This window comes from Arabidopsis lyrata, assembly GCF_000004255.2.
Source record: "Arabidopsis lyrata subsp. lyrata unplaced genomic scaffold ARALYscaffold_5, whole genome shotgun sequence".
In the NCBI taxonomy this organism is placed as follows: Eukaryota; Viridiplantae; Streptophyta; class Magnoliopsida; order Brassicales; family Brassicaceae; genus Arabidopsis; species Arabidopsis lyrata.
Window position 1 is genome coordinate 6,881,442 of NW_003302551.1, and position 19,824 is coordinate 6,901,265.

The 19,824-nt window shown below is 37.8% G+C and overlaps 1 protein-coding gene and 1 pseudogene across 1 annotated transcript; one reads left to right on the top strand and one right to left on the bottom strand.

The window, feature by feature from the left end:
• Positions 1-4,410: 4,410 nt before the first annotated feature.
• Positions 4,411-5,780, bottom strand: LOC9311623. The gene has a single exon (XM_021025956.1). The coding sequence runs from the start codon at positions 5,716-5,718 to the stop codon at positions 5,311-5,313; it is 408 nt and encodes a 135-aa protein (XP_020881615.1). The 5' UTR covers positions 5,719-5,780; the 3' UTR covers positions 4,411-5,310.
• Positions 5,781-6,581: 801 nt separating this feature from the next.
• On the top strand, positions 6,582-7,140 carry LOC110228034 (annotated as a pseudogene).
• The last annotated feature ends 12,684 nt before the right edge of the window (positions 7,141-19,824 follow it).

Genomic DNA, 19,824 nt, shown 5'->3' on the forward strand with positions numbered 1-19,824 from the left:
GAATTCACCAAGTCTGTCTGCCGAATCTGTTTTGGGAATCAGAGCCAGAATTGTTGCATTTACCTGCTTGAGAAGCTTGCCAGTTTTGAAGAAATCCACTACTGCCGCAATTAGAGAAGGACCCACAACACTCCAAGAGTTGATGAAGAAGTCAACCGTAAAACCATCAGGACCAGGAGCTTTATTCCTTGGTAAGGAGAAAACTGTGGAGGTTACTTCTTCAGGAGTTGGAATAGAAGTCAGTTGAGTAGCCAAAGTTGCAGTACATCTGAAAGAATTCAGCTCTCTGATTCGCTCCACAGGAAGAGGAAGGACAGAGGTGTTTCTTGTGCCTAGGAGATTTTGATAGTAGTCAACAACAAGCTGCTTTAGAAGGATCTTATCAGTTATCCTCAAATCCGCATCATTTTTAAGATAAGTAATACTATTTCTCACTTGATGAGCCATAACCGATTTGTGAAAGAAGCTTGTGTTGGAATCTCCCTCATCACACCATCTAATCCGAGATTTTTGCATGAGAAAAGATTCCTCCGCAGCTGCGAAGAAAGACCATCTCCTCCGCTGCTCCTTCTCTTCCTCAAACAGAGCTAGAGATGGAGAGGTAAGAAGCTGATTCTGTATGCTTGTCAACATATCATGAGCTTCAGCAGACCGAGCTTGAATATTACTGAAGCTTGTCCTATTAAGAGCTTTGCATCCCAGTTTAACTGCCTTTAGCCTATGACACAAGGAAAACATGGTGGAAGTATGAGCAAGATCCAGGTTCCAGGCCGACTCAACAATACTAGGAAAGTCAGGATGTGTGGTGAAGAAAGAGTAGAATTTGAATGGAACCTTCCTCCTCTCAACAGAATCAGAAGTAGAAATAAGAAGCGGAGAATGATCAGAACCTCCAGGAGCATCAACAAACATAGAAGACTGAGGGAACGCCATAAGCCACGACTCATTTATAAGAGCTCTGTCCAATTTGCGAGTAATTGGATTGGAAGGCTGACCATTATACCAAGTATGCTCAGCACCTCTGGAAGACAAATGTAGAAGCTCACAGGTATCAATACAGGATTGGAATTCATTCATACCTTGAAGAGGAAGACTATAAGGTAATAGAGAGTAATGGTCTTCAGCAATAAGTATTTGATTAAAATCTCCAAGAATTAACCACGGATGATTCCTTTGGAGACTATGATTATGAAGCTCTTCAAGCGCAACCCAAAGATCCCGTCTAGCAATTAAACAGTTGCGGGCATAGACAAAGGTAACAGAGAACGACTCGCAGGTAGAAGGATCAAAAACTCCACAGGAAATGAGTTGATCTGTCTTCTTATAAATAAAAACCTTTACTGCCGAATTCCAGACAAGCCAAATTCTCCCATTGCTTGCTGTAGGTAAGTAATTAAACTCGTGTCTCCAACCAGGGAAAATCCGAGCCAAAATTGCAGCCGCATTATCATGATGTACATGAGTTTCCAAAATAGCACCGATAGAAGGTCTCGAAGATAAAACCCAACTTTTAAGTTCTTGCTGCCTCTGAGTATTATTTAAACCCCGAATATTATAACAAAAGATTTTTATCATCATCAAAAAGGACAAAAGGTTTGAAAGCATAGCTTTCAAGCATGATGATTTGCGCGTCCCTTTCCAGGGATACGACGACTCTGAGAACTCTGGGAGCTTTTCCCAGATTTAGAAGGAGGCTTCTTAGCAACTTTAGCAACTGAAACTTCCTTAGAAGTAGTGATAATCCCAGCTGACGGCTGACTCGTTATGGAGGTTAGAGGTTTATTGGACTGATCTGGAAGGATAGTCGGAGGTCGCTGAGGAGAACTTGATCTTCGACGAATGATCCGCTGACCAATCTGAATAGCCTCTTCCTCTTCAGCGAATTGAGCTGCAGTGACAGAGCTTCCTCCTTGGTTAGGCTCAAGTTCTTTCACCAACGCTTTGTTGACATGAGGTTTTGACTTATTCTTTACAACCTGCCATTCATTGGAAGACTCGTTTGTTGGTGAAGCAAGGTACCGATGATTGGACTTAGAAATATCAGTCTTAGAGGGAACGTTTGGTGTAGGAGTGCCTGAAGCTGCCACAACATGAACAGGTAAGGTCTGCAACACTACCTCTGCATACCGAGGAGGAGGTTGATCTCTGAGTGTGGGTCTTCCCGCATTAACCAGTGGAGCATGAGTAGAAGAGGGAACATCCGGAGCAGATGGACACCTATGGTAAAGGTGACCATATTCATTACAGTAGTCGCATTTTGGGGGTAGACGTGGATATTCAACCCAAACCCTGAGCTCAGTCCCTTCATCATCCATAACCAAGACCGAGTTCGGAAGATCTTTGTTAAGAAGAATCTCAACCTTTATTCTGGTGTCGGGAGCTAGAGGAGGAAGATGATGTTTTTCAGTATGAAGCGGCTCACCAATTCCTGAGGCGATGGTGCTTAATCCTGGAAGAGAATAAAGCTGAGGCGGAACATCTTTGATAACAACCCATATCGGTAAGGAGACCAGCTTAATTGGCGTTAAGGTTGCTGTTGGAGACCAAGCTGTGACTGTGAAGAGGCAATTACCAGCTTGCCAACACCCAACCTCAATGACCCACTGTCGAGTGGCCTCTGATGGAATGAAAATGAGAACAGGTCCATTAGGTAACGCCTTGATGTTGATACGACCAGATGTTCCCCAAATGGGGTTCAAATCTGTGAAAATTTTCCCTGGAGGAGGAGGAGTTCCATGGAAGTGAGCTACGATATGGTCCTTCCAAGTGTCGGTGGCTTTAAGGATGACTGAAGCTGGGGCTCTGACCTTGGGAGTGCCATCTTGCGTAAATGTTGGCCGAGTAACTTTCTTCAAATTCCGGAGCTTTGAATTGAACCTAGCAGCCCAGAGGAGTTGAGTATCGTCTATCACCGGAGGAACTTCGGGTTCGACTTCAAATCACCGACTGTGGCGGGGAGGAAGAGGATATTTGAGCAGGTTGGTCCGATTGAGGAGGAGCAGAACTAATTGGAACAAGTCCGGTGATTTCAGTGAGAGACGGGTCCGTAACGGCTGAAGCTTGGCCAGTCACAGGAACCATGAAATCAGTTTCCTTAATCGGAGCAGAGGAGCAGAGTAAATCGGTTTCTATAACCGGAGCAGAGGAGATCTGATTTTGCGGAGGGGATCTGTGAGAGAGAAGAGTAACTGGATCTACTGGATCAGGAGGATCTGTAGATGGAGGAGTAACGGAGAGGACATCCATTAGAAGAAATGAAGAGGGGGAAGGAAGCAGAAATTTCTCGGCGGCTGCGTGAGGCAACACCGTCGGAGACGGAACTAGGTTAGAATCGCCTAATAATCGCCCTTTTAACTGTAGACGAGAGCGTCCATCTTTTATCCTTCATTACCATTAGATATAAATTATGCCATATTCGAAAACATTTGGCTCATATATAGTGAACCATTATTCATTCACAATGCATATGACTATCATGAACATAAAATGTGTTGACTGCGTATTTATTATAAAGTACATAAGCTGTTGTTTGTTTTCTTACACTATACTAGAATTCAGTAAATTGGTATCAAAATTGTTTTTAACATTAGTCATAAATTTTTGAACTTTTTTTGTAATACTGTGCCTAAGTTCTATGCAAAAGAAGAAATCTAAGGTTACACTAGATTTTACTGAATACAACTTCTATTAATTTTTTATATTTATCGACTAAAATTTTTTCTATTCTTTTTTTCTTTCGTTTAGGCGGTTCACAACTTAAAACCGGCCCGTTAGCCAAATCTTTAACTTGTTTTTCAACATAACTTGATCAAAATTCGGTTTTCCCTCAAACGTCAGCTGTTATATCAAATTAATTTGTATAAATTCAAAACGCTTAGAAGCCTAGACTACAGATGAGAGAAAAAAAAAAGGAAATAGACACGAGAAAAATTTCCATGTGTTTGATAAATATAATTTGCATAAATGTTTAAATTCATATGTAGCCAAGAAAAGCTTAACCCACATTTATTTAAAGCCCTAGTTTGTAAAGAACTCACTAATCTTTGATTATATTAGAATGTTTTTTTTGAAGCTTTCATTTCCATATTTATTTTTTCGTTTTGGTACATAAGTAGAAAAGACAAACCAGCAAAAGAGACAACTTTAAGAGATTTAATACAAGGTCCATGGGCTGAGTTTTTTTAAACCTTTGTGTTTTGCTTTTGGGTTATATCTTGATCTCTTTCCTAAGATCTCAAATGAACTAGGCCCTAAGAACTTACTCGAAAACTTTTTTTGGGCCTTCATATACAACAATGATCTGGACACAAATAAAACGCTTCAAATTTCTTACACCACTTAATACTTTTAATATCTAGGTGTTACATGTTATATGAAAATGAAATATATATTCAAATTATGGGTGTGAGTGATTTTGTACACTATTTCTTACAGATATGCAAAACCAACAAAATTTGTGAAAATTCTAACAAAAACTAATTATTTTGTGTGGAAGAGTTCCCATGTTGCTGTCATGTGTCTGCGGTGGATCCATTTTCTTCTTTACAGCCAAAACAAACAAACCAACAAAACAATTTCATCATAAAATCTTAAGATAATTTGATCAAACACACATAGAAAACCACAATTTGACCAATAATGGAGATTTTGTCTCGAAGGACACGTTTCATCACACATGCTTCATAGAGCTATTTTTCATTTACACCATTTTGATTTATGACAGCATTTCAATATATATAGTACATTTCTTTTTTGAATAACCACAAAAATTCCAAGCCTACAATACATATATAATTTTTCGTTAAAAAAGATAAAAATAAAAAGGAAGCCACTCACTGATCTACAAACAGTTAATCAACTTTTCCCAAACGTGGTCTCGAAATTTATAAGAATAAATTTTACTTTTTTTTTTTTTATAACGAATGTCTTCATTACGGAAACCATTTCCTGTTTTTACATTTTATTACTTATCTTATCCTTCATTTCCCTTCAATCTCCTTGCCCATGAAGAGAAAATGAGTGTAATGAGAGTAGCGTCCAACGTAACTTAATATATTTTAAATGTAAACATAGTTTTAGTATGTCAACAATCACCGAAACATGCATGTAGCTAAGAAGATCATGGGAGAAATAAATTCTTAAAGATAAAAATATAATAATCAAGAACAGAATTAGATAAATAAATATGTTATGTTGATAAAAAACAATAAAAATAATCAAACACCCTTTGCTCGAGGCAAAAAAAACAAAACCTCAACACAAAAACGGAAACTATAATCCAATCCAAAATATACAATTAAATTCAAAAAATTACTTCTTTTTATGAGACCTACTCTTGTTTTCAATCTTTTTCTTCTCTTTTTTCCTAGATATATGATTACCACTATTCTTATCATCAATATGGTGAAGATAAGCATCATTACTCGTATTATTACTTTCACCTTTCCCATTCCTTACAGCGAGACCTTCTCTCCGTTTACCTCTATCGTTCGTTTGGGGATACTGTTGATAACCTGGCCCGGAAGAAGCATCGGAAGCCATGGAATCGTCGCTGTCTTTGTTATTTTCGTATTCATTTGCGAATTTTCTACGATCTTTTTCGATGCTATGCCCTTCATAGTAGACCTCATCAATTACCTCTTCCTCTTCTTCCTCCAGAGGTGAAGAAATATACGTGGTCCATCCCGATTCGCTGCTGTTGCATTCTTCTCTCTCCATGGACGACTCAAGAACCCTAATCTTGAATAAAGGAGGGAGGGAGGGAGGGAGGGAGGGAGAGAGAGAGAGAGAGAGAGAGAGAGAGATGTTTGTTTTAGTTGTAGTGTTTTACTTGTATAGTTGTAGTGTATATATAAGTGGACCATAAATAATATGTAATTGCATGTGCGTGGAAGAAGACCCGTGTGTTTCCATTAGTTAAATGTGCTAAGGACAGCTTATGTCTAACGTATAAAGTTATTTCCGACATAATTCGAAGAAGAATAGCTGTTTTTTATGAAAAAGGGTTTGTCTTTTATAAGTTATGATTTATGTGTAGTCTTAGTCTTCGCAATAGTGTGAGCATGTTGAAAAATAAATACTAATTAATATAATTAATGTGTTCCGGTTAGAGAAAGTGAAGTGGTTTACGTTCACATTGTGGCATGAGGGGAATGTATCTTTACACACAGAATTCTCTGTAATGAAACCAAACACGCATGCATCTTTATGGAGATTGGATGTTTCATTCAAATCAAATTAAACCATGTTGTAGAACATGTTATGATCATGCATATCCTCTCTTATTTTTCTCTTCTTACTCTCATCAGATTCGTATAACCAATTATCGATAAGTTTGAAATTAATAAACTATCTTATGTTATATATTCATATATAGACTCAAAACCGTTTTAGTGGAACAAAGGGTGCAATTAAAAGTTTTTTTTTCTTTTTCTTACTTATAAATTATTAAAACAAGTATAGATCTAAGAACAATTAAATAGCTTGTAAAATATATAATTTATTTTTTGATCTTATAGATCTCAGAGGTATTCCCGATTTCCAGATTTGGGTTAGCACTTGTAGAGTTTTTCACTGATATAAGAATGTGAGCTGACGTACTGGCTGATGCACTAGTTGACAGACTGTTTGATGGATTTCTTGATGGACTGCCTGCCAGATTTCCTGATGAAATAACTTAAGTACTTTTTGTATCAGACCAGCTTGTGCCCATTAAGGAAAGCTATAATTTCCTTCCCTTTTGAGCATCCCAGAGCCATATGTGGAAGTCTTGACATCTCCTACACTACATAGAACTGCACAAACTCAAGCCTTGGTGCACCCTACCTCATGTGAACCTGTAGAGCCAAGACTTTCCTTTTCGGGAGCCGAAAGAGATCAAATCACAACGGCTCTATTCCGATCAGCTCTTGCGCATCCAGAAGCTTCTTACAATGAATATGGATGTCCCAAAACAGCATCATTACTCGTCCAAGTTATCAAGACTCAAGGCATATCACACTTTCCATTTTTGAGCCAGGTTTCACGAATAAATATCCAACGGCTCTATTCTCATTTAATTTTGCGATTTGTTTCCTACCTTATAGCTTTATGACCGCTTGTATGAGCCTCTATATAAGCTTACATTAGTTTTCATTTGTATCAAAGTCTTCTTCGAAATTAAGTAATAAACGTTAAGTTTTCATTTAGAGGGTGTGTGGAAGTCGAAACTAACACAATCAAGATTTGTCTAGGGTTTTATTTTAGGGATACGATAATCGTGAATTCTCAAAGAACAACAGAAACGATTGATACCAAAGATGGCGTTCTTGATATTATTAATGAAAAGACGATTTTGATCGTACAAGAGTTTGATCGTAAAAGAAAAAAGTGTTTGTGCTGTGAGAGCTTTGCGTAGTGTAATTTCTAGAGCGATATTGCTTGCCCCATCGTTCTAGCCTTGAATCTCTTTATATAGGGAAGACAAACCGCCTCTCCAGCGATATTCTCGGAAGATTTCCATTTATCTTGAAGTCGGCTAGAATATCGCGGATTAGGATAATTTCCTTATTCTTCGGAGTTTTCGGAAGATTTCCTGATTTGAGTTGATCCTTCGCGATTCTTCCTTATCATTTCCGAGATTATCGGAAATGATCCTTCTTTTTCGGAAATGACAATGTGCTTAGAAATGATACCTTTAAAGAAGAATATTTACTAAGTCTTTGCTTCGGGCGATGATGAAGACTTCGCCTCAGGGAACTTGTAAGACCGGCTCGGGTACACATGAAGGACTGGCTCGGGCATTCTAGGGTGGCTTCTTCGGGTGTCCCCGAGGCGATGGGCTCGGAAACTCCCGAGGCGACCAGGCTCGGGTACCCCCGAGGCAATTGGGCTCGGGTGCTTCTGATGTCTGCTTCAGGATATCCCCGAGGCGATGGGCTCGGGTACCCCCGAGGCAATTGGGCTCGGGTGCCCCCGAGGCGGTAGAGCTCGGGTGCCTTCGTAGTCTTGTTAATGTATCCCCGAGGCGATGGGCTCGGGTATACTAAATCGTTTAGACAGATATCCCGAGGTGAATGATGCGATGCCCCGAGATGATCTCTGAAAGACTCCCAAAGTGTTCTAAGTCTGGCTCGGCGCCAAAGGGTGAAACCGACCCCAACATGGTGCGTCTTTGATGTTCTTGTCATTTTAATTCTTTTGGTGAGATTCCTTAATTCTTGTGTGATTTGCGGATCCATAACTTGTGTGATTCGAGTTGTTTATTTTGTGTGTTGTTGTGGATTCAACGACAAAACCCCATTTCCATCTCTACCAACATCCATCGTATCATTCAAGCCGTAAGCCTTGAACATGAGAAGTATAAATCTAAGGTGTGATTTCAAGGGTTTGTATCATTTGGTATCAGAGCTAAAAGCTCCTATTTATCCAGGTGAATTCGTTCCCTTTATCTTTTACTTTTATGTTTTGCAATTCAGTTTTATAAATTTGAAAAACAAAATAAAAAGCTGTTTTGTTTTGATTTCTTGTTGTTATTTGTCTCCGCATTCGTAAACCATAAAACAAAATAAAAATTAATTTTTTTTTATGTGTTCTTAAATTTAATATTTTAAAATCATAAAAGAAAAATTAAAAATTGGTTCCCCAGTTTGTTCTTTGCAATATTCAAATTTGTTTTAATAAAAAAAATACAAATTTTCCATATTTCTTTGTTTGCCTTTTAATTTTCTTTCCATATCTTTTTGATCGAGGAGCCAAAGAGAAGATGTCGAACCAGCCATGAGCACCTACGAGTCTGGTTATGTTGAGCGATGGGACGATGAATGGTTATTGAAGCTCAGATTTTGAAGATGAACCAAATGGAGTAGAGCTCGAACCGGAACCACCAGACCACGACATCACCCTGAACAACTATCATAAACCAATTGAGTATTGGTTCGAAGCGGGTACACCAAACGAACGAGATTCATGTCCTTAACATAATTATCCCTACTTGGGATATGATGAGTCAGCGAATGAGGGATATCACCACAACTATCCTCCACGTCGAGAGGAGAAGCTCTGATACCAGATGATATAGGAACGAGCGTGGTGATTGATGGAGAAGCTGTTGCTGGACTAAGGTCCCTCTCAACAGATTCGAATGGAAGGGAAGATGAAGATAGAAGTGAATAGATGGTGAAACTGTCGCTGGACTAAGGTCACTCTCAACAGATTCGATAGAGATGGAGATGGATAGTTGGATGGATCGAAGTTTGCCACACAAAGTTGCGGAATGACTTTGTGATAAGAACAGATATCAATATTTAAATGAATCGCACACAAAGATAAATATTTCACTTGTTTTCTAAAGGAATCACACACAATAGAAAAAAGCAAGTAAAACAAAAGCCTAAACTTTTAAAAGTGAGAAACTCTCTTTTTATTTTTTTTCCAATAATCTATATTTTTACAATGAAGGGAAACATGAGCTTATATAGGCTCAATTTACAAATCAATAACATAAGTACAAAATAAATCAAATTAATTACATGAATCAATCAAGAATAAATTTGAGAGATTTTATGCAATCATCATTGATGGAGATTGGTTCTTTGTATCTAGACACTTTCTTGATATAGCCATGAATTGATTTTCTTCTAGAAACTTCTTTATAATTTGATCTTGATTTTCCTTGAACCAATCCTTGATGAGTCATGGATATTTCTAGGACTACATCACTCTCTCCTTCTTGAAAAGGTTTTGTCCTCAAAACTAAAACCAAAGTGTGCATTTTTTTTTTTCTCATATTGAAGAAAACAAAATCGAAATTAAAATAAAAGAATTTTTTTTAAAAAATTTCAAATAAAACTGAAATTCAACAAATAAAAACAAAGTTTTTTTTTTTGTATATATATATTTTTAAAACGAACTAAATAAAACAGAAAACGATTTTTTTTTTTTTTTTTTTTTTTTCAAATTAACCCTGAGGATGAACAATGGCGTGAGGAAGAGAAAAGCAGTTATGAAGGCTATGAAGAAGATTCATGTGGTGACGAGGCTGAATCTCAGTTCAGTCTAGACAAAGAACCTTGGCGTGAGACAGAGCCAAACAACCATGAAAAGGAGTCATGGCATGAGGAGGTTGAATTTCAGTTTACTCAAGAGGAAGAACGTGAAGAAGAATTCAATCAGGAGGAAACAACATTCATGGGACTGAACCATGACAACAAATCATGGTGTGACGAGACTGATTCACAATTCAGTCTACGAGGTGTTGAGCAATGTGGTGAAGAAGAAGATCATGAATCAGGAAGTGATGTTGGGATTAGAAACACCGGACCAGATTTCATATGGGTACCCCAGAGAAGAGACACCCTATTCCCATGGAGTTGGACCAGGCCTAATTCACACAAAGTCATCCTTTACCAAGCCATGGAACCACGGTAATAAACGTGAACGTTTTGATTCACAACTCCTAACTTTCTCAGGTAATAAACAAGGACCTGAAGCTTACCTATTGTGGGAAAAGAACATGGAGCAATGGCTACGATTCCAGAACATCCCGAAAGAGAAGAAACTTCATTACGCTTTAAAGAGACTTGTGGGAGAAGCTCATTCATGGTGGTTACAAGAAGAAGCTCAGGCCTACTATCTTAAACCAATCACCACTTGGGGTAATCTCAAGCAGCGTATGTTCAGGGAGTTTGTACAAAAATCTTACAACAAAAGCTACATTCCCAAGAGGCTTATGTTCGAAACAACGACAAATAGTTGGATGTCCAAAGCAATTCCAAAGACTCCGCCTAAGGAAGCTTCGAGCCCTAAGCCAAAGATCACGTCTACAACCATTCTAAAGGAGGAGACTGAGTCTAAGACAGCAGCTCAAGCAAAGGAAGAAAGGCCAAAGTCGAATCTCCACAATGTAGCTACAAAGCCGAGAGCGATTCCGTTGCTTGAACCACACGGTGAATTAAGGCAATGTAAGTCTTCTAAGCTTTCTAAATCAAAAGAAGTAACATGTTATAGATGTCATGAGAGAGGACACTTTGCTGCTAATTGCCCAACTAGACAAGTAGAAAGGTCGACAATCCTAATGTCAAAATCGGATGCTAATCTTGTTACACCAAGTGTGGAAAATTCCAATTCTTGTATGATACACTTGCTCTTGTCAAAGAATATAGATTCAGGTCACATTATGGAGCATAAAGATAATGAAGTTGAAAGGAGTAAGAGCGTTGAGAAGCAACTATCGAAAACGCTAGTAAGTGGAACCTATGATCTTATTCGATATTGGAACTATTCCACAATTCATCGTTGCACTAAGTACTCCGTTTTAATTGATTCAACTTCTAGTATAATTCACTTGATTTTATTCTTAAGTGTCAAGAGAAAAACAGGTTGCGTCGACTTACGCCATAAAGGGAGAGAAACCGCAACAAAAAAGAGCTTAACTTCGGATCCGACGGAGGAACTAACAAGGCATGTTAACATACCACCATATCCAGAGCCTATGTTGTGTCTACCAGCTACTAAGGAAAGAGAGGATGTCACCAACAACTTTTTACCTCAAGAAGAACCCCCAGATCAAACTTCTAGTTCTTTTTCTTTGCTAAACACGGGACATAAGTTCACCATTGAACTTGACCAAGTAAGTAGTTCACTTGTTCAATTTGTTTCTAATAGTTTGAGTGATGTGATTATGAACTTAATAAGCACTGAAGAATGTGAGCAAAACGTAGGTTCTTTAAATGATCTTATGGAACGAATTTCTTGTCGTAAAGAAGATCGAGTAGTTGATACACTTTGTGATATACTTTGTGATACAGTTTATGGACGAGAGATTGTTCAAACTAAACTTGTTTTACCTGCTTATATTGTTGCCATGACTGCCATAACACACTTGTTTCTTGCCCAAAGTGTTGATGAACTTGCAGGTACCATCAAAGAACACACGAAACATAAAGACGATTCACCGGAAAAGAAGAAACTCGTGGACCAAAGTCAAAACCTGAGTGGACCAGCACCATTAATGATCACACCACCTGTCATGGAGACTAGGAGATTTCCAAACTCTTGCCTAATTAAAGAGGAACCACCAGATTTTAAAGCTCAAGTCAAAACCCGAGAAGGAGCTACACAAGGAACACCACAAACCATTACACCAGACCCAAAACGAGGAGTGATCCTTTCCTTCTGTCCCAAAGAAGAGCCATCTGATGCACCATGCATCACCAAATCACCACCACATCAAGGTAAGACTCTAGCCTCCCGAAAACGAATAAAAGCTAACTTGCTTTTATTAGGACATAATGTCCCACATCGGAAGTTGGAAGGGATCCTAAGTAATATATAAGGGATTTGGGCCACTCCACTCATTGCCAATTGGTTTTGAGTTGGAAGCCCATATTCTAATATAGTATCAGAGCCCGATCTACACATGTCCAACCCGATCCGACCCAAAGATGGTCCAATCATCGACAAGGCCCAAAATTGATGTCGTCGATCTAAGCCCGAACATTCCGAGATTAATAGCCAAAGAGTCATCATCTCGAGGGGGCGTATTAGGACATAATGTCCCACATCGGAAGTTGGAAGGGATCCTAAGTAATATATAAGGGATATGGGCCACTCCACTCATTGCCAATTGGTTTTGAGTTGGAAGCCCATATTCTAATAGCTTTCTCTTGGTGTAGATTCTATAGTTTCGAGGACAAAACTTTTTCAAGGGAAAGGGTATGATGCGGACATCCAAACCACATAATACCAGGATGATGGGAGAATCAAACCAGCATCTGAACCAAAGCTCATTCAAACCAGATGCACAACTCCAATCAGACCCGACGAGGACATATGCTCAGTGTTTGAAGCATATCAGCTCAACCACGACGATTCAAGGCATGAAACCACTTTTAGATTGTTCACAGCTCAGATAAAAAACACCACGAAGAAGAATAATCCAAAAAGCTATTACCATCAAGAACTTATGGAAGTTACAAGTCAGCAGACCTCCAACCGACGCGATGGAGACATGCGTCCATTCATTGAATCACCCCGGGCGAACCAGGAGGAACCAAGTTTTAAACCAAATTGTTTTGGAAACTTAACCCATCAGAGGAGCTTGTCGAAATGGAATCAAGTCGATACCAATTTTGGTTTTAGAGATATTAAGTTTCTAAACCGGAGGACCCTGGACTTGCCTTATTTGGAGTTTTCCAACTTTGGATCTTTACAAACGTATGTGTGGCAACCAGGGGAGCTTCTACATCATCTAGAAGGCCTTAAGAGAATATTTATGTGCAGAAAGGACCATTGGATCAGGTGGATCCAATCTTACCCAACCATACATCAAGACTTACTAAATATAGACCCGAGAGCATTCAATGCCCATCCCCAACGGCTATGTTCTGATTTGAGGCATCGAATGAGCGTTTCCATAAGGCTTCTCAATCATGGTTACACCCAGAAGCTGTCTAGATACAAAGGAGGCGAGCACACCTTCCATTTATGGCCTAAATCCGCCATAAAAGCTCCAACGGCCACAAGATCAAGGCACCATCAACACTTGATCATGTATCAATTAATTTTGTGTATTTTATTTCTTATTTAAGCTTTTAGACCGTTTTCTACTGTCCTAGAGTCGAGCCTATATAAGCTCAAGTCATTTCATTGTAATACTGACCCCTTGATCATTTTGAAGTAATAGAAATTGTTTTCTTCTTGCACAAAGTTTAGAGTTTCTTTGTGTGTTTTGTTCTTTAGATTTTAAGTGAGTGAGTCACTTTAGTCTATAGAAACCTGCATATCAAGAGTGTTTTGAGTGATTCATCCCTCTTGTTCGTCCATTGATTGAGCGAGTCAATCCCTATATGTCACCTTCACATCGACTTCATTCCACCTTCCGCAAGATTAAGCTTGGAATCTCTTGATTATTGAGTGATCATAAGTTGGAGTGATTCCATTCTTATATCAACCTAGGTGTACATCCCCAAGTCCAAACTAACGCAACACCAAGCGTCTCAAAGCGAATTAACAAGGGATGTGTTTACACATCTAATTCTTTACTCTTTTTAGGTTCAAGCACGGATCATGTGGTGTATTTGACATGGGATACCAATATGAAGCAGTGGCTGTGCTAAAAAACCATTCATAAGGAGGAGAAATTGTCATATGCCCTTAGTATGCTTGTTGGAGATGCAAACGATTGGTGGGTACGAGAAGATGCTAAGACTTACCACACAAAACCGATGCTTACCTGGACAAGTCTCAAGATACGTATGTACAGAGAGTTCGTGAAGAATCATCAAACTCACAACAACTCCAATCCCAAAGCCCGTGTACCACGCAACACCAAAGAAAGTGGCGACAACACTTAAACCACAAGCAACAACTCAAGGTAACTATTCTGCTCCATCAAAATTTGTCTACCTAACTTGTTAGGTATAAACGATCAAACCAAAACCCGAAATCTTGCCACCTAAACAATTGATCATGAACCCCCTTTGATTAGCCCTATAAACCAAACTAGAAAGTACTCTAGCATGGTTAAGGAACTCATCAACATTTGCTTTGATAAACTCATAAGAATAAGATGAATAAGAACTGAATAAGGTTTATAGATTACTTATTTGATTAGACTTCACCTCAGTAGATCTTAGAGTAAACAAGAGAAAAGAGAAAGATTTGGTGGACTTCAAAGCTTCGGATCAAGGTAGGACTACAAGAAAATAGCCGATTGCCGACTATCGTCGGCGACTATATGTATAGTCGCCAATTTATACGACTATGTAGCGACTATTATGCGACTACATTTACGACTACTGCTATATAGTAGTCTTCTAGTCGCTAAATAACGACCATACACTTTAGTCGCAAAATAGCGTATATTATATGACAAACATGTAGGAGGAACTATATAGTCGTATTTTGGTCATTGAATATGCGACTACGCTAGCGACTGTATTTATAAAATACATCTTTACATCCCGGTCAAAGTAACGAAAAAAGACGAGTTTTAGCAACGAAAATAAAACTTCCATCGAAGAGAAGCAAATGAAAGGCTTTCGTAGTCGCTTGATAGGCGACTATGATGCGACTCATTCGGCAGGTCGGATAGTAGTCCGTAACTGGTCGGGAAAATGTCGTTATGAGTTATGAGTCATTTGTTTAGTCATGGGTTTATGTTAGACTATTACGTTTGGTATAAGCATGGAGAAGAACTCAATATGGATATAGGACCGAGTTACATTGATAGGACGTATCTAAGTGGGAATCATAAAGAAGGGCATAATCATGTAGTAGAAGATCCATATATGTGGATATCATCCCCTCCTTCTTCAAGATCCATATAGATAAGCCAAGTTAACCCATTGAGGTGTATAAGAGTTAAGAAGTTTACCTCGGGTTTGATTAATTGACTGATTGTCGGGTGGCTCTTCTCTGATCTGTATAGTTCCATTGACACTTTCAGCTTCCTTGGCAGCAGGTTTGATAAGTAATGTGGATGAATCTCCTTGGTTTTGATTCTGGTCCGAGAACACCATTGTCTTCCTAGAAGTTTCTTCTTGGTCCATAATGTCCATCTTTGTACCTGAAAAGTTCTCAACACTTTTGGCACTAGACAAGTGTGTTATAATAGTCATTGAAGCATTAAAATCATATTCACAAGTTTCAGTTTGATCTTTTTCAATTTTTGGATTTGAGACAAATTCTTGTTTCCCATTAACTTTTAATAACTCTTGTTCTCGCATGGTGCTAACCATATGTATCAGCTTGTCAAGAGTTTGTAAAGCAAGTTCACAAGCATTTTCAGAACTTACCTTGATATGATCTTTGGGTTGTTCTTTGATTGCTTGTGGATCACGGCTTAGCCTTGGTTTTACCGGTTCTTCTTTTAGCGTCACCTCTCGAGTGGGACAGAACTTAGCAACGTGTCCTATTTATTTGCACCTGTAACAAGTTAGTTCATGATGCATTTGTTGGACAGAACACTTACTTGGAGTTTCAGCTTGCGATTTAGGCATTGTGGTGACTTAGGGCTCGGTTTCACCAAGGGGGGCGGTGTTGCTTGGGATTGGGAGCTGGTTGGGTATTATTTCCAATAAGTAGATGGTGAATCAGTGGCACACATAAGAAGCTTCAGGTCTTCCCATGTTTCTACTTTTTGCTCCTTGTGATACCATCGTTGATACTCTACTTCATTCCACCACTTTGAGGCTTCGTTAGTAAGTTGTCCAAGAGAAATTGATAATTTCTTATGGTTGGGGTTGACGTAGTGCCTGAAATATGCATCCATGTTTCTCTTCCATCCTAGATAATCTGTTCCTGAAAACAAAAAGCACTCAGGTCCATAGTAATCATATCTATTATCCAAAAATAACCTTGTTTTTGATTTGTAAGTGGGGTGGAAAGTGGAATAGAAATTGGCCCGTGAGGAGGATGGATTCCATGAAATCCATGATTTTGAGTAGCTCGCTTGGTGTGGCTGCTGGTATAATGGTCTGGTGGCTCAGGCTCTAGTTCTTCTTCCTTTGGTTCATTTCCAAAATCAGAACTTGTGTAACCATCATCATGCCATGACTCCACATAACCAGACTCTTGGGTGCTCATGTCTTGTTCATCTTCCTCTCCTTGGCTCGAATCAGCTTCATAGGAGTAAGACTCCACTTTCTTTTTTTTTTCTTTTTTTTTTATTAACTCAGGTGATCCTTAAGGCTTTCTAGGCCCAAAGACTAATCCTGGGGACCGGGAAAACCATGTTAGAATTGGAACAGCGGTGGCCAATGCTACTCGAACCCAGGTGGCGGAGACTTTTCTCTCCTTTACCACTGGACCAAGGCGACTTGGTTAAGACTCCACTTTCTCCATGTAATAGGCCATTGATGCTCTTGTTTTTCTTGCAAAACAATAGATAAAGAAGCGTATCAAGTTCACAATCAACAAATATGGCAAGAACAAATGAATGCGAAAGAATTTACGAAATTTCTCTTTCTCTTTTTTTTTGAATGGCTCGACCACTCGAGCTTGATTTTTTTATTTTTTTTATTTTGATTTTAGATTTATAGGAGCAGAAGCAAATAACAAGAAATAAAAATGCAAGAAACAAATTTTTATGAGTTTTTCGGTTTATATGAAATAAACAACAAAACAGAAAAATATAAAAGCTCCTGGGAGATAGGAGCTTTTAGCTCTGATACCAATGATACAAACCTTCGGAATCACTCCTTAGATCTATGCTTCTCGGTTTCAAGGCTTACGGCTTGAGATGGATCGATGGGATGATGGTAGAGATGGAATGGAGTTTTGTCGTTGAATCACACAACAACAGACGAACCAGAATGTTTGAGTCTCACAAACACACCAGAAACGCAATCAAACAAGACTAAGGAATCACACCAATAGGCTTGAATTGACAAGAGCACAAAAGACTACACGCTTTTGAAGAAAACACAAGGTTTATTAAAATTACTTGAATGAGACTGAATATTACAATGGGATGTGCTGAGCTTATATAGAACTCTTTCTCAACGTTCTAAAAGTCTAAAGAAGAAAACAAATCGAAAAAGTAAATGAAAATAGAGCCGTTGCACTTAATTGTCGAAATCGGTCCAAATAAGGGAAGTTGTGATGTGTCTTGACTCTTTGGGACTTCCAGGTTAATTAAGGAAGCATCTAAAACGCAGCGATCTTGAAAAGGAAGGAATCATTGTGGTTGAAGGTCAATCGGGTCTATAAAAAGAAAGTTGGTCTTTGAGTGAATCCATTTGATCATGTGCGTTTTGGTTGTGATAAGGATGCGTTGGAGAGCCTCTAGTTGATGAAGAGTGTCTCCTGGTTGCCACACGTGGTTCTCCATGGATCTATATAAGGAAAGTTGACAATTCGATTGTTTCGGGCCGCTACAAGTACCGCCTCTCGTCTTGATAAGCTCCATGGTAATGATGGTACTGCTTCTTATATCACCGATATACCACCAAGAGTTACAATGTTTTCTTGTAGTGTATATTTTTTTAATATTTTTATTTAATGAATGTAAATTCATCCCAACACAAGTTTCTTTAGAAAAGAATTTTGGTTTGAATTCCCATCAAAGCTTTGCTACCGAGCCAAATCTTTCTCGATGCAAACTCAACAACTCCTGAATCGTACAATCTCATATTCTATTATGTATAACACAACAATCCGGTGCCGTCTTCGTCGGTGAGCCGAAATAGCATTTGCAACAGTACAATTAGGCTTAATCCCTATGGCCATAAACCCACGCACACCCATGATCAAATATAGCTGCCCTAGAGGACACCTATTATTATACTGAAAGATATGCGTCTATCTCTTCACACCTCCACTTTAGGAAAATCCGTTTCTTGCTCTATATATTTCAGAATCTTCCTCTACATCCAAAACTCCATTGTGATGAGCTTGTTTTATTGACTTTGATACTAGATGTCTATTTAGTTTTTTTTATAAAAGGGCAACGAGAATAATCTCATGAATAAGAATGGACATGGGCCCCAGCCAGGCTATGTCAATAATTTACAAGAAAAATCCTGTTTTCCTACGGCCAAAATCGTAGGAAATTAACAGTTTCTACCAATTTTCTACTAAATAAGTTTGTAGAAAATATTCCGTAGGAAATCGATATTGATAGAAATTTCGTAGGAAATATTCCGTAGAAAATCTATATTGATAGAAATTTCGTAGGAAATATTCCATAGGAAATCGATATTGATAGGAATTTCGTAGAGAATTTCCTACGAAAACAGTTCGTAGGAAATATCGTAGGAAAGTGGAAAGAAATTTTTGACCATTTCCTTCCAAAATATTCTTAGAAAATACGTTCCTACCATTTTCCTATGTTACTTCTCCTATCATTTTCCTATCCAAATATTTTTACCAGATGCCTATGAATTTTGTAAGAACTTAATAAAAATTATATTCATTAATTTGTTTCTAATAATTATATTAATTTTGAAAATTAAATTAAAATTTATAAAATAATAATTAATTATTAATCTGAACGATATTATATAAAATTCAAATTATTTTCAAAAAAATAAATTAAATGTCTAAAATCAATTTAAATGTCTAAAAACACCACATGTCTTGAAACTCATGGAGTAAGCTCCAAGCTCGAACCAACAGATCCACTTCGCATACTTCATTACCCCCAAACATTCTGCAGATTATAACAAAAGTGAACCCTTTTTTTTTTTTTTAACCCATATTTACTTATGCATAACAAGATGTACTTTAAATTTTAGGTACTTTATCCGGTAGTTTTCTAAGTAATGATCGTTAATCAAATTTACTCATATGCTATTATCTTTCACTAGGTCGAAATCCGCGCTCCGCCGCGGAATAGTTTTTGAATATTATTTTTGTTTTAATATAACTATAATTTATACAAATTTAAAAGAGTTTTAGGATTTGTTCTGTTATCTACCGTGTGATATTTTTTGAAATTAATTTTGTTTTAATATATATATGATTATTATAGATTTAAAAGACTTCTAAAATTTGGGTTTTTATTACTTTTTTTTGGGACTTTAGTATATTCAGTTTACTATTTTATTTTATATATATACATACATTTATAAATACATGTTATATATTATTTTTACAAAATTAATATATTGTATTATCCCTACATATCAATATTTATGTATAATGCACGTGTTTACACAATATTTCACCTAATGTATTCAAACTCTTAATGTCATATATTCGTTTGTGTATTTTATTTTGTTTATTGTTTTCAATAGTTTAATTTTACTTTAAGAAAAAAAACAAAAGACTGATTTTATTATAAGAGCAAAAAAGAAAAAGAGTGAGAGTAAGAGAAAAACAAAAAGATAATTTGGAGCCTAT